The following is a 13,641-nucleotide window of genomic DNA, read 5'->3' on the forward strand; positions in this document are numbered from 1 at the left end:
CGGATGTTCTGACGTCACCACTCGAATATAGGATTTTTTTCTCTTTTGTACTTGTTAATCACATTTAATAGAGCACATCACGCTAATGCGTATCCCATTCTATCCTAGATTTTAATATGCTCTCTCTCAATTCTCTTTCACATGAGTTACAAACATTTTGATTTTTATTACGTCATCATAAAAAATGTTGAATAACGCAAGGTACTTAATTCGACTTAATTTCAATCTGTTATAGCTCCTCAGGAATGAAAAGTGACTAAATGAATAAAGTGATTAAATCTTATTATGGAAGCTGTTGAATTGTAGATATAAATTCATATAAAAATGTTGTCTATAGGATGTTGTGACGTCATACGGTCAGTTGAATTCAAAAAGTCAGATTTTCATCTCTTTCGTAAATGTTTGTCGCATTTAAAAGAGTGCGCATCTCACTTTTACGTGCCCAAAATTCTTCAAATTTTTATGAATGCAAATATTTAGATTCTAAAATCTTCTGAAATTGTTATCTTCATTATTTATATATTTTGATGACGTCATGTTAAAAATTGGAACAAAAGATGGGTCTTGTAATTTCTTCTATGATACACTGTATATAATGTATACAGTGTATTCTGTAAAAATACTGTATAATGTATGACAAAAAAATAGACACAATTCATTACTGTAAACATTTTTACTGTCATACATTTTCGGAGTTCATATTTTAACGTACTCACATGTTGAGTTTGCAAAGTGACGAGTTCAAATCTAGTCTTCAGTTAGTATTGCAGAAATAACAAAACTATCAAACAAGTTCATAAATATATTTTAGCAGACCATCAGTGTTTTCAAGGAGAAATAAAAAACATGAAATATGCTCACTACATTATTTATTGTGTATCATTGCCACTGTAGTAGGTCCTATAATTGGCTATAAGACTCTTCATGTTCCTGTATTACACATTGATTTGCAATAATTGTAAGCTGATGTAGATTGCTTGAAGTATACCTACTAATTGCAAAAATCTAGGATACAAAAATGTCTTTACTTTTTCTTCAAACTTTCAAGATATTTCCCTAGTGATAATTGGATTGAATCTTTCTGGATAAATTTCGTAAAGTATGCAATATCTTCCTCTTGTCTGCTTCGTAATTTATCAATTGTTTTCTTCCTCATCATCTGTTTGCTAATTTCTCTAGCATAGTCTGAAAGGGAAAAAAACATGTTTTTTATTCAGAGAAGTATGTTACATGATTACTCTAAATCTTGCAATGAAATATTTATACTGTTTTGCTACAGTTCTTAACTGTTTTTTTTTTCACTTTCTGACGGCAAACAGGAGCTTTTTTTGTGCTACTAGTGATTCTTTGCAATTTCTCCTCTCCCCCAACATTCAACATGGATATGCTTTAGGTGCAATTAATTGGCAAATAGTCAAAATTCATGTACTATTCAAAAGCCAAAAAACTAAACTAACTAAATTTAGTAAGCATATTAACGCATTCTAGACATTATTAATGATTATATTGACATTATACACACATTTTTTGGCAATGTTTTAATTGTTTTATGCACTAGTTATACAATTGTCATTTGTAATGAACATACAGTAGGTCCTATTATTACATAAACATAAAAAGGAAGTCACAGCAATTTACAGCCAGATCGCGCATCGATATCGTAAATCTCGCAAATAATGATTAAATTAATTATTTAATTATTAATACATGTTCAAAGTTGAAAGTAAAGCAGAATGAACTGTCCAGCAATTTTACTAAAATTGTGTCTCTACACAAACTTAATTTTAGCTTCAAAATGTTATCATTGTGCATTTCCTAAAGTATAAGATATTTGAAACATAGATTTATTTGTAACTGTAGTGCTGTAGAACCATTGTTTCATATGCCCCTATTCAACTAACCTGGTATTGTGAGCCATTGTTTCATATGCCCCTTAGCCACATCCAGCACCTCATACTCTTCAATGTATCTACAAGACCTATTCAACTAACCTGGTATTGTGAGCCATTGTTTCATATGCACCTTAGCCACATTCAGCACCTCATTCTCTTCAATGTATCTACAAGACCTATTCAACTAACCTGGTATTGTGAGCCATTGTTTCATATGCACCTTAGCCACATCCAGCACCTCATTCTCTTCAATGTATCTACAAGACCTATTCAACTAACCTGGTATTTTGAGCCATTGTTTCATATGCACCTTAGCCACATCCAGCACCTCATTCTCTTCAGCTAACATATCTACAAGACCTATTTTCAAGGCTTCATCTGACGAGTATAACTTGCCTAGAGTAAAAAATATTTAGTTTTTAGAACATTGTCATAAAAGAAAAAATAATTTGTTTGTTGACATTCCATATTATATAGATGGAGCACTTTCTTTATACACCAGAAAGTGCTTAAAAAACAATCCAGTCCTTCAACAACTAATGTTCTTAAGACAAGTGGAAATTACTATGCCATTGTTTGTAAATGTAATACTAACCTAACTGTAAAGAAATTTCTGTTTTTCTGTGTCCAATCGTGTTGGTCATTACATCCATAAACCAGAATGGTGCAACAATACCCTGCAAGATAAATGTTTATTATTTATAATGTACAGATAATGATTGCTTATAACAAATTTAAACACTGTCCAAGAAAGTGATGCAAGACATTAAAGATATCCACAAGATGTTCTGTTAACAGACAAAACTACAAAACTTTACAAATATTTAAAATGAAACTTTAGTTATAATTGTATTGTGTATCGCAAGAAACATATGGCACGATTATAATCAGCATAATCGTGCATATTCAATGCAATAGAATAGTTAAATGGAAAATAAATGGTTTTATAAACTCTACGCTCGCGCTAACCGCTCACCAATTCGCCAATGGCGACTGGAGTCTCCATTTGGCGAAAATAAATATTGCCTCGTTCGCAAATTGGCGAAAATACATTTCCAAGCCTAGGTCCTAGCCTGGTCGGCGTGACTTCTTATGGGAGCGAGAATTTGAGTCAGTGACCGTGACGGTCACTGACTCGGGTACACTTTTTACCACCACAGCATTTTATGTGACGACGTCATGATCGCCGCAATCATTTTTTTTAGTTCTGTTTACACATGCGCAGAGCGTGCGATGACGTTTTAATGACACAGTTAATGTGATTGGTTCGTGGCCGGCCGTCGACGTGATGATGAAGTCCCTATTCTTTCGACGTAGAAAATGAACTTCGAGAAGAAAATATAAACAGAAACATGTGGACGAATACTTCCGTAAACGTATAATCGGTTATGTTTTGTTGTTGGTGTATTTGAATCATTAGAAAAAGAGAAAGTAGGCCTAGTACATATATTTCAGGACCGAATAAACAACGAAAAGAGATGAGTTAATTGTTTTTATATATCAAGAAATATTAATTTGTGTCCTTGATTGTTCAGGTACAGTACAGAAAGAAAGTACTGAAACTTTACCTACGAAGTAGCTTCGTAGATAGAACGTAGGCTACGTTGTTGGCTTCGTAGGTTCCATTGTTTGGCTTTGTAACCTCAATAAACAACTTTCAATGAGCTACGTTCTGAACTTCGTAGGGAGTTCGTAACCTAAATAAACAACCCTACGATGTTCTTAGTGAAGTAAGGTGTGAAATTAATGTGTTAAATTTAACTGGCGGAGGACCAAGTTGTAAATTACTAAAAAATAAATACTATTTTTTAATCGTAATCTTTTCCTTCATGCGTGTTTACCTACTCAACGGCGAATATAAATATAAATTTTGCACGATGTAAACGTAGAGACACGATCCGACACAAGTGAACCTCAACGAACAGGCCAACTAATAAACATAATATAGCGAACGTCCAGTCCATCCAGAAACGATGCAGAGAAAAAAAGATCGTGGCAATTCATTCTAAATATAGTATCATCAGAACGTTCAACCGGTCGCTCAAAAAGACTGCCGACAGAAGACCGTAATTACAGACTTTTTTTAGTCACATGGCATGAAACGCGATACTCTCTGCTTTACCGCTATCTTTCACATGTACAAGAGGGTGGCTGCCGGTCTGACGACGATTAATAAGATCGTGTACCTGGATTTTGTGTCACATGACATGAAACATAATACTCTCTCTCTCTAAAACTCCTCACATTTTTTTTCCCCTCCAAATTATGGTCGGGCCTTTTTCTTTACACATGTCTTAATCATTTTAATATTTAATTAAAAATGTATATCTTAATATGGAATATATATTTATTTTGCATATATTTTGTTGGTGTCCTAGCCTAGGCCTAGGTGTCGTTGTTTTTATAATTCGTAGGTATTAAAGAATTTATAGTGTAGGCCGCCAAAAAAGGCTAGCCTCGACTCTCTCTACGTGAGCTGAGGTCCACCGGCCCGATGTCGTTTCGTCGGCGGATTTCCGTCCAAATTATATGAATGTAAAAGAAGTAAAATAACAAACAAATATATGCATTATTTATTTAATAAACATTTTTGCGAATATTTATGGTTTTTTAAAGTTGGCTAAAGGATTTTCAATTTGGCTAATGTTTCTCAAAACCTTTCGACATTTTGGCGAATGAAAATTTGACCTTAGCGCGAGCGTAGAAACTTACCAATAATGTTTCGTTAAGACCGATTGTGTAAGGCCCACTTGCCATAATTCTATAGTCACATGACATTGCCATAAGTGCTCCGCCGGCTGGACTATGACCCTAAAAAGAAAAGGTTGAAATGACTGTAGCTGTTAAAGGAATTGGAGTACAAAACAAAGCTGGTAAATTAAATCTATTAGATACAGGTAAAATTCATTTTAAAGTCAACATATTTTTTATTTTGTCAACCTTGGTCCTATGAATATTCTGTCATCAGTCATCCTCTGAATCACCTACAAATGTGTGTTACGTAATCAAGTCAGGTCTTAATGTCCCTGCATGCACAAAATGAATTAACAATAACAAATCGGACAATTTCTATATCTCAACCTCATACTTACATTTATAGCTGCAATAGTTATGAGACGTGACCCATATAATCGCAACCACATATTTTGAAGGCTACGCCAGAATGCATTTGTGTAATCAGGTGACTTTTGATACATCTCAAAAATATCGAGGCCAGCTGAAAATATCTTAGGAAAAGCCTAAAAATAAAAATTAGTTACTGTATGAGAAATATGGGACAACTGCTAAATATTGTTTACATGGGTGTTAATTCATACAATTATTTAAACAATGTATAAATTGTGTGTAGGATGAATGTTTAATAGAAAATGGATTTGCAAAAATGGGTAAATATTGTCAATTTAATTTTTTCATTACAGGATTCACTACTCAATACTAAATTAATACAGTATATCATTTTGTGTAGGGTTAATGTTTAGATGAAAATTAGCAAATAATTCCAACAGGGGTGATATTGGGCAAAAAAAATAGACAAGTGGACTGCATTTGAACACATTAAAGATGTGGCTCTAGAGAGCCATCATGTTTGTTTGTGTATACATCCTGCATGCAGTGAATTTGTTGTTATTTGATTTGGAGAAAGCTTACTTTATTTTCACAGAACCTTATTTTTTTTAACAGACTTTGTGAATGGCTACAACATTGAGTTTTACTAGAAAATGAAGAAATTCAAACTAACAGATGTCAATATTACACCACGGCATGTTGGATTGTTTTCTAGTTTCTCTAGCGCCATATCCAACTCAATCAAGAAATCCTTACTCAATCCATTTACTGGTTTGTTGTCAAACTTCAATAATGATACCCCTAAAAAAAAAAATACAATCCAAAATATTATCAATCTTTATTCTTAAAAGATCAAATGTCAGCAATTTCTGTAGAAAAATTATAATTTCATGACATGAAAATAAATTCCCATTAAATTAAAAAAAAAACCAGACAGATGGCGGTGATGGCACCAATGGGTTGCGGGTCATGGAACCAACAGGTGGCGGGTCATGGCATTAATGAGTGGCAGGTAATGGCACCAACGGGTGGCGGGCCATGGAACCAACAGGTGGCGGGTCATGGAATTAATGGGTGGCAGGTCATGGCACCAACGGGTGGCGGGTCATGGCACCATAAGGTGGATCTCAGTAAATATGATAACAAAATATAGAACATTATAGCTAAGAACTTCAGAACTTTAAAAAATCTTTCTTGGCATAAAATAGATAAAAAAATAAATTACAATAAAGCTTGTTCCCACTAGGACGTAATACAAGGACGTAGATCCAATACAAGATAGTTGACCAATGACAAGTGTGGAAGATTCAAATAATCCATCACTTGTGATTGGTCAAATCACACACTTGCATTACACTTAGGTCCCTGTGATGCATCCTAGTGGGAACCAATCATTATGCACCTACAGTACACACTGACCTTTCAACTGCTCATCATTCTCAACATGAATATAGTTTGCTCGCTCTGTGTATGACCTCTTAATTTGTGTAAATGATGTTGTGGTTGCTTGCCAGTTTCTGAATGGATTGCACATATGCCGACCACGACTCAACAACCTCCAGGCATACATACCTGAACAAAAAATATAGAAAATATACTGAACTGTGCGGTCATGCTGATCTTTGCCCGGTAGGGCCGATATCGCTTGGTAGGGTTTTATGATATAAAATGTCAAGTACAGTACATGTATTAAGATGCTTTAGTCATAAATTTAACTTAAGATATATTTTTAAAACTGGATTTGAAATTGTCACTATATACGAGTTAGGTTATCCTAATACCATATTAATAATAATAATAATATTATTTTATTAATAATATTAATACCATACATTAGAATATTGCGCACAGAAAAACGATTATGCCATTGTGTTGTGACCTGAAGAAAATAAAATGTTAGTGTGCCCTCTATTTTGTGTCTAAGTATATATACAGTATACACTATATACTGTATAAATTTTAAACATGATGACGTCATCAAAATGAAACACATACATAGCAATTTTGGAAGGGAATTATCTGAGCAAAAACATATTAACATGTTGGATAATAAATTTGGAGAATATGGATGCGCGCTCTTTTAATTGTCATGAACTATGACGCAAAATATGAAAATACAACTTTTATACAACATCCGATGCGCAAAATTTGTACATGAATTTGCATCTACAATTCAACAACTTCCAGGAAACGTTTTAATCATGAGTATCACTTTCATTGAAGAACTATAGCATATTGAAATTTACTTAAATGATGAAAATAAGTGACCATTTAATTCCCGCTTTTAAACATGGTGACAACATTTAAAAAATGGTAAATCATGCGAAAGGTAACTGGTTGACCTAGACAATACCAAAATCTGGGGGTAGAGATGCGGTCTATTAAATGTGATGAGCTATGACGAAAGAGACAGATATCTTATATTTCATATTCGAGTGGCCATACGATGATGTAACAATGTCCGGTTAGCCATATTGATGCATGATCCGATATCTACAACTCATCACCTTTCAGAATATGTAATAAAAATAAATAAATAAATTTCACCGTTTAGTTTAGAAACTATGAATGTTTAAAAAAAGACATAATTTTGACACATTTTGTAACTTTTTCATAAAAAACGTGCGCAAATTGTCTAATTTGATGTGCGCGTATGAAGTGATTTTAAGTTGAAATGGTTTAAAATTTGGCAAAATTACTAGATAGGGCTGGAAAATTGTTAACATGCGGAAATGTAACATGCACATACGTAAAAATATGAATGCCGACAATTATTATGCCATCCTATGACATGAATTAAATATGTTGTATGTAAAAATTATATACAGTGTAGCATAAAAGAAATGATGAGACCCATCTTTTATTCCAATTTTTAACACGATGACATCATCAAATGAAACATGAAGTTAATAATTTCAGAAGATAATTATGTAAATTGTATTGTATCCATCGGCATAGGAATTTTACAATTGAGAGTAATTGCAAATTTGTGCAAGCAACTAGCCTAGGCCTAGCTAGGTTCGAATGATCCATTCGAATTGTGCAAGAAAATGCTCACAAATAAATATCGCATCAAAAACGTCTAGGCCCCTTGTACCTCAACACAATAAAATTAGTATATATCCCTATGTACTTCAATTCGTTTTATATTTATAGAAAAATGTACATACAATTAGTATCACTTAGTAGGCCTCATTCAATTCATTTCTTTTATTTGTAAAAACTATACATTTGAATTTCAATCGTATTGTATTTTTTGTACCCTGAAATATCGGTATCTACGTAATTCTTCGTTTCTTATCTCATCATACCACCTAGCTACAAAATACATGTTCGTATTTTATTTTCATTATTAATTAATTAATTGCCAAGTTTGTCTGTGTCCGTGTTTTCCTGTGTAAAAACAAAAAACAAAAGTAAAACAAAATGAAATCGATAATCCTGTATTACATTGTCGTGTCTCATTGTTCCCCTATCAATGGCACTATGGGCGTTCCATAGATATGGTAGTATTATTGTCTGTGGCCGAAGTTGGCCTAATCCGCTAGGCCCTACCTAGGCCTAGTCTAGATAGGCCTAGCTAGAGGTAGGCTAGCAACTATTTGGCTCCTGCTTTTGGTGGGTCCGTTTTGTCGGTTACGTTAGGTAGGGCTAGGGCCTAGCCTAGCTAAACTAATCAATTTAGTTCTACTAGCTAAGCCTATATTAGCTAGGCTAGGTTATAGGTATACCAAAGGTTGGCTAGGTATAAGGGTTCGGTGTTAACAAGAGGCTACTAAACAGTTTTACTAACTGTAAACCAAACTTTTTGAAGACATTTTTGTACAATCCTGTTTTTTTTCTGTGTGTGATGGAGGGCGCTGTTATATATAATTATGGAACGCCGAAGTTTTTCTTCAGTAACAATTTATAGGTACTGTACAGCAGTATTATTCAGAACGTCATTCTGACGATGGAGCATTCTCTACGGACGCCATTTATTTATTTTTCATTTTCCCAAATAGAAATAGTACTACGGTAACTGGTCCAGTGGATGGAATTTGGCACCAGTGGATTTTAATATCTTTTCGTATGTTAATACACTTTGCTCAAGTGGACCCAATTTGGGAACCAGTGGAGCACAGTGATATAAAATAGAAATAAGTCACTGGATTTTAATATCTTTTTGTATGTTAATACACTGTGCTCAAGTGGACCCAATTTGGCACCAGTGGAGCACAGTGATATAAAACAAGGCCAACAGCCATAAGTCGCGTCAGAAAAAAATGAACTTTCAACAAGTAATGTACTTTAAAACTTTTCTGTACATCAAAACAGTTCAAAAAGTACAGAAAAGCGAAAAAACGCATAGTGATACCGGACCGACAGACAGACCGACAGACCGACCGACATAGTTAACTATAGAGTCGCGTCCACGCGACTAATAAATAAGTCACTGAATTTTAATATATCGTATGTTAATACACTGTGCTACTCAAGTGGACCCAATTTGGAACCAGTGGAAGAAAGTGATATAAAATAGAAAAAAGTCACTGCATTTTAATATCTTTTCGTATGTCGCAGCGTTTACTGAATGTTGAAACATCAAATTTCGAGGAAAATGTCAAGAAATGTGCGTGCTGGAAGGAGATGACCAGCTACTGGCACGAATAAGTGGCATTGATTTTACAGCAAACGAAGTCAAAATATTATGCAGTCTGCCGATCAAATTATCAATCAGAAGCAACCAGGGTACATCAGTTCTGGTTCAAATACATTCAGATGATTCTTACCATGAGTACAGTCGGAGTGTAGATACATATAGGCCTATTGCTACCCTACCCAAGATTGCAAACTATTGTTTTGCCTTGAACCATCCCAACTATGCTCGCTGGACAGTAAAATACCACGATAATGAGGTATGGTTCGCTATAAAGAGAACAACAAGTCATTTTCAGGAAATCCTATAGATCTCACGCTGGAACAAACTACAACACTGGGACAGCTAAATATGCATCAGAAAACACAGTTCTGAGAACGGTTTCTCTTAAATATTACACAACTTGGAGAGGAAAAGAAAAAGACATTTTATTAAGTGCGTTCAATATCCCAGTCGATTTGAAAGGAGAATAGATTGAGTAAAAATACACTCGTTTGCAACCGAGGCGGGGAAAAGAAAATTTCGGAGAACAGATGGTAAAGTGGTAGCTGCATGTATGGTTCGTGACCTGTTTGGAAACATATTATAGTAAAGCTCTCAGAAATTTTAAACGGTCATTGGTTGAATTCCTTATTAATACCTGGGAAGATGACAACTTAGCACACACATTTCAGCAAAAAAACTCTATTTGCGAACTCTGGAGATGTTTGCTATTGTTATCGAGAGTTGAGGGAAAAGAAAATGAACTATGTAGTAATCATAAAGAAGCTGACAGTAGAATGTTACCATCTTGCAAACGTGTCAGCTCCAAACAATGTTTTTATCCATACATCCGATACCGACTGTCTTGTTATCGGTCTAGGTTGCTATAAATACTTTGATCAATCAATTCATTGAAGATATGGATTGAAACTGGATTACAAAGCAACAACACACAGAGGTATATTAGCATAAACCATTTACATGGAGCACTTGGTGAGCATTTCAAGTCCCTTCCAGCATATCATGCCTTTACTAGTTGTGATTTTACTTTATCGTTCAACGGAATGGGCAACGTAAAGCCACTTAAGCTATTAATGAAGGACCATATTATAGTTTCCTATTAGTATCATAATACGAATACAATTATAATTGTATAATAATTTATATAGTTATACCTTTTATTAAATATTTTGTTCTAGAAGATGAGATAGATGATTTAGAAAATGAAGAAGAAGAAAGTGACGGATAGTGAAAGCAGCGATGATGATATTTAGTCAGTATTACTGGAACTAGAAGCAATATAGTTATTCATCTCTGTTCAATTTCCTAAGTTAAATATTATTAGTATATTATTCATATCATAATCTTGCATAACATTGTTTATACTGCAGACAGTTAATTTGTTAGTTGCTAATAATAGCCTACAAAACTATCTTCTCTCTACACCACCAAACTTCAGGTACATGTATAGTTCAACAAATCATTATCATATCTCTGTATCATAATAATTGTTTGGTTTCCACTAATCCATTTATGTATAAACGTGTCAGCTCCAAACAATGTTTTTATCCATACATCCGATACCGACTGTCTTGTTATCGGTCTAGGTTGCTATAAATACTTTGATCAATCAATTCATTGAAGATATGGATAGAAACTGGATTACAAAGCAACAACACACAGAGGTATATTAGCATAAACCATTTACATGGAGCACTTGGTGAGCATTTCAAGTCCCTTCCAGCATATCATGCCTTTACTAGTTGTGATTTTACTTTATCGTTCAACGGAATGGGCAAAGTAAAGCCACTTAAGCTATTAATGAAAGACCATATTATAGTTTCCTATTAGTATCATAATACGAATACAATTATAATTGTATAATAATTTATATAGTTATACCTTTTATTAAATATTTTGTTCTAGAAGATGAGATAGATGATTTAGAAAATGAAGAAGAAGAAAGTGACGGATAGTGAAAGCAGCGATGATGATATTTAGTCAGTATTACTGGAACTAGAAGCAATATAGTTATTCATCTCTGTTCAATTTCCTAAGTTAAATATTATGAGTATATTATTCATATCATAATCTTGCATAACATTGTTTATACTGCAGACAGTTAATTTGTTAGTTGCTAATAATAGCCTACAAAACTATCTTCTCTCTACACCACCAAACTTCAGGTACATGTATAGTTCAACAAATCATTATCATATCTCTGTATCATAATAATTGTTTGGTTTCCACTAATCCATTTATGTATTGCAAACTTAAAATAATAAGATTGAAGTTAGTATACTATAAAAAAGTAACATCAATAACATTGAGAGTAAGAAACCTTATCAATAACCGATAATAGTTATTTTATAGTGGAGACAATTTGCATAATGAGTATTGAACAAGAGCATACACAGAAGTAGTAATTACACAATGTTAATACCATCGGGTTTATTGAAAATCAATAACAGTTTCTCGAAAATAAAAGTTTAACATAACATGACCTTTCTGACCAATTAGTGAGTGAGATGGAAGTGTGTCTGGAAAGGGGTAGCTTTATGAGGGTCTGGTTGACCATTCCGACCTGATATTTTGTCAAATTCCATTATTTTCTTCTTTTACATAATGCTATCCATGTGTAATTTTGTAACAATGGAGTAATAAGTCTGGGAGCCCGTAACATATGATTTCAACTGATATCACCCAGAAGGTTTTCCTCTTAATGTTGTTAATACAGTACCACCGAAAACGTTCCAAAAACGTTTGTCAGCCTGACCCCGGGGGTCTCCTGACCCCCTTGAAAAAAAAACCCAAAACGGGTAATTTCACCCCATCTTACCCATGGACCAAAATTGAGTTAGTGTTTACTGACCGACCGACCAACCGAAATTGCTGAAAATGTTCAAACAAGACCAAAATATTCAGCTTTCGCTATTCGAGTTTTGGCCTTTAACGTAAACTGCATCAATTATTAACACAATTGATTGTAAAGTTAAATTAAATAAGTTTAATTATAATAGTATGCGTTATTAATCTTAAACGTATTTCAAAATAAAATACTAATCATGTTCTAGCAACAGTTTTACTTTTAGATTACCGGTGGGTCATTTGGTCTACTTTCAAATAATTTGGCCCTGTTAGAGCATGCAAGACTTTAAATTGTATTTATTAGTACACTATAGCCGTAAATAAACTACGCGGATAACTTAGTCATTCTTATTCTTATTCTTATTTTTTTATTGCCAATTATAAAATACATGAAAAACACGACATACAAAAAAAAACAAACAATAGAACCAACTGAGTGAGCTGGCATGGGACACAAAAGCGAACCTAATCACTATGACTTAAAGCCTGTGTTCCCCACTTACCCAGTTTCACAAGCAATGATTATACCATCTTAAAATATAATTTATCAAAATTCCAAAGCTAAGTTTAGATCATAAAATAAAATATATATATTAAAAGCATTTTAAATTATAAACATAGGCCTAATTATTATCGGAGAACAAATTTATTTTAAGTTTAGCAAGGAATGTAGGGAAATAATCCAATAGCAGGAGGGAATCATCATGGATGTCTTCCCACAGTCGCGGGAAGACATGGATAACTGAGCGATGCAAACAGTTAGTCCGTGTGCATACAAATTCTTGAAACTTAAGGTTTCTTGACGTCGAGTATTGACGCATACATTTTCGCGGATACTTTTACAATCAATAGAACCTATTAGTGTTTTACATACAAATGATGTTAAAAGATAGCTTCTTCGGCTCGATAGACGGGGCCAATTGAGTTGTTTTAATCTAACATCATACTCCATATCTCCTCTTCTCCGTTTCAATGCTAGCCGTGTGGCTCTACGTTGAACAGATTCGATCTTATCAATCAATTTTACTGTCTGGGGAAACCATGCGGGAATCGCATATTCGAGTATGGGAATGATAAGAGCTCGGTATAATGCAAATACAGCTGCTGACGAGGTGTCCCCAGCAATACTCGCAATAACCAATCATCCTATTTGCCCTTGCAGTAACATTTTGTACATGGTTATCCCAAGTCAAA

The 13,641-nt window shown here is 34.0% G+C and overlaps 2 protein-coding genes across 3 annotated transcripts in view; both read right to left on the reverse strand.

Annotated features, from left to right (window-relative positions):
• LOC144840151 (VPS35 endosomal protein-sorting factor-like) overlaps positions 1 to 13,641 on the reverse strand; it is a 79,461-nt gene that overhangs the window by 25,389 nt on the left and 40,431 nt on the right. The window lies entirely within an intron of this gene.
• LOC144840176 (enoyl-CoA delta isomerase 1, mitochondrial-like) lies at positions 655 to 8,877 on the reverse strand. Of its 2 annotated transcripts, none has more exons than XM_078695903.1 (8): positions 8,752 to 8,877; positions 6,378 to 6,530; positions 5,632 to 5,759; positions 4,985 to 5,131; positions 4,605 to 4,703; positions 2,488 to 2,569; positions 2,172 to 2,288; positions 655 to 1,185 (listed from the first exon to the last, which is right to left on the reverse strand). In XM_078695903.1, the coding sequence occupies exons 1-8, from the start codon at positions 8,774 to 8,776 to the stop codon at positions 1,025 to 1,027; spliced, it is 912 nt and encodes a 303-aa protein (XP_078552029.1). In that variant the 5' UTR covers positions 8,777 to 8,877; the 3' UTR covers positions 655 to 1,024. The 2 variants fall into 2 exon arrangements, with proteins under 2 accessions (XP_078552029.1, XP_078552031.1); XM_078695905.1 differs by having other exon boundaries at positions 8,690 to 8,762.

The sequence above is a fragment of the Antedon bifida genome, chromosome 4 (assembly GCF_963402885.1).
Source record: "Antedon bifida chromosome 4, ecAntBifi1.1, whole genome shotgun sequence".
Classification (NCBI taxonomy): Eukaryota; Metazoa; Echinodermata; class Crinoidea; order Comatulida; family Antedonidae; genus Antedon; species Antedon bifida.

What these genes read in the sequence shown, in the direction of transcription:
- LOC144840176 (XM_078695903.1), bottom strand. Translation starts at nt 8,776, where the DNA reads ATGTCTTCAAAAAGTTTGGTTTACA. An exon ending in TAACTATTGCAGCTATAAAT is followed by an intron (nt 4,704 to 4,984) that starts GTAAGTATGAGG and finishes TTTTCTTTTTAG; the next exon opens with GGTCATAGTCCAGCCGGCGG. An exon ending in GTCTTAACGAAACATTATTG is followed by an intron (nt 2,570 to 4,604) that starts GTAAGTTTCTAC and finishes TTTATCTTGCAG; the next exon opens with GGTATTGTTGCACCATTCTG.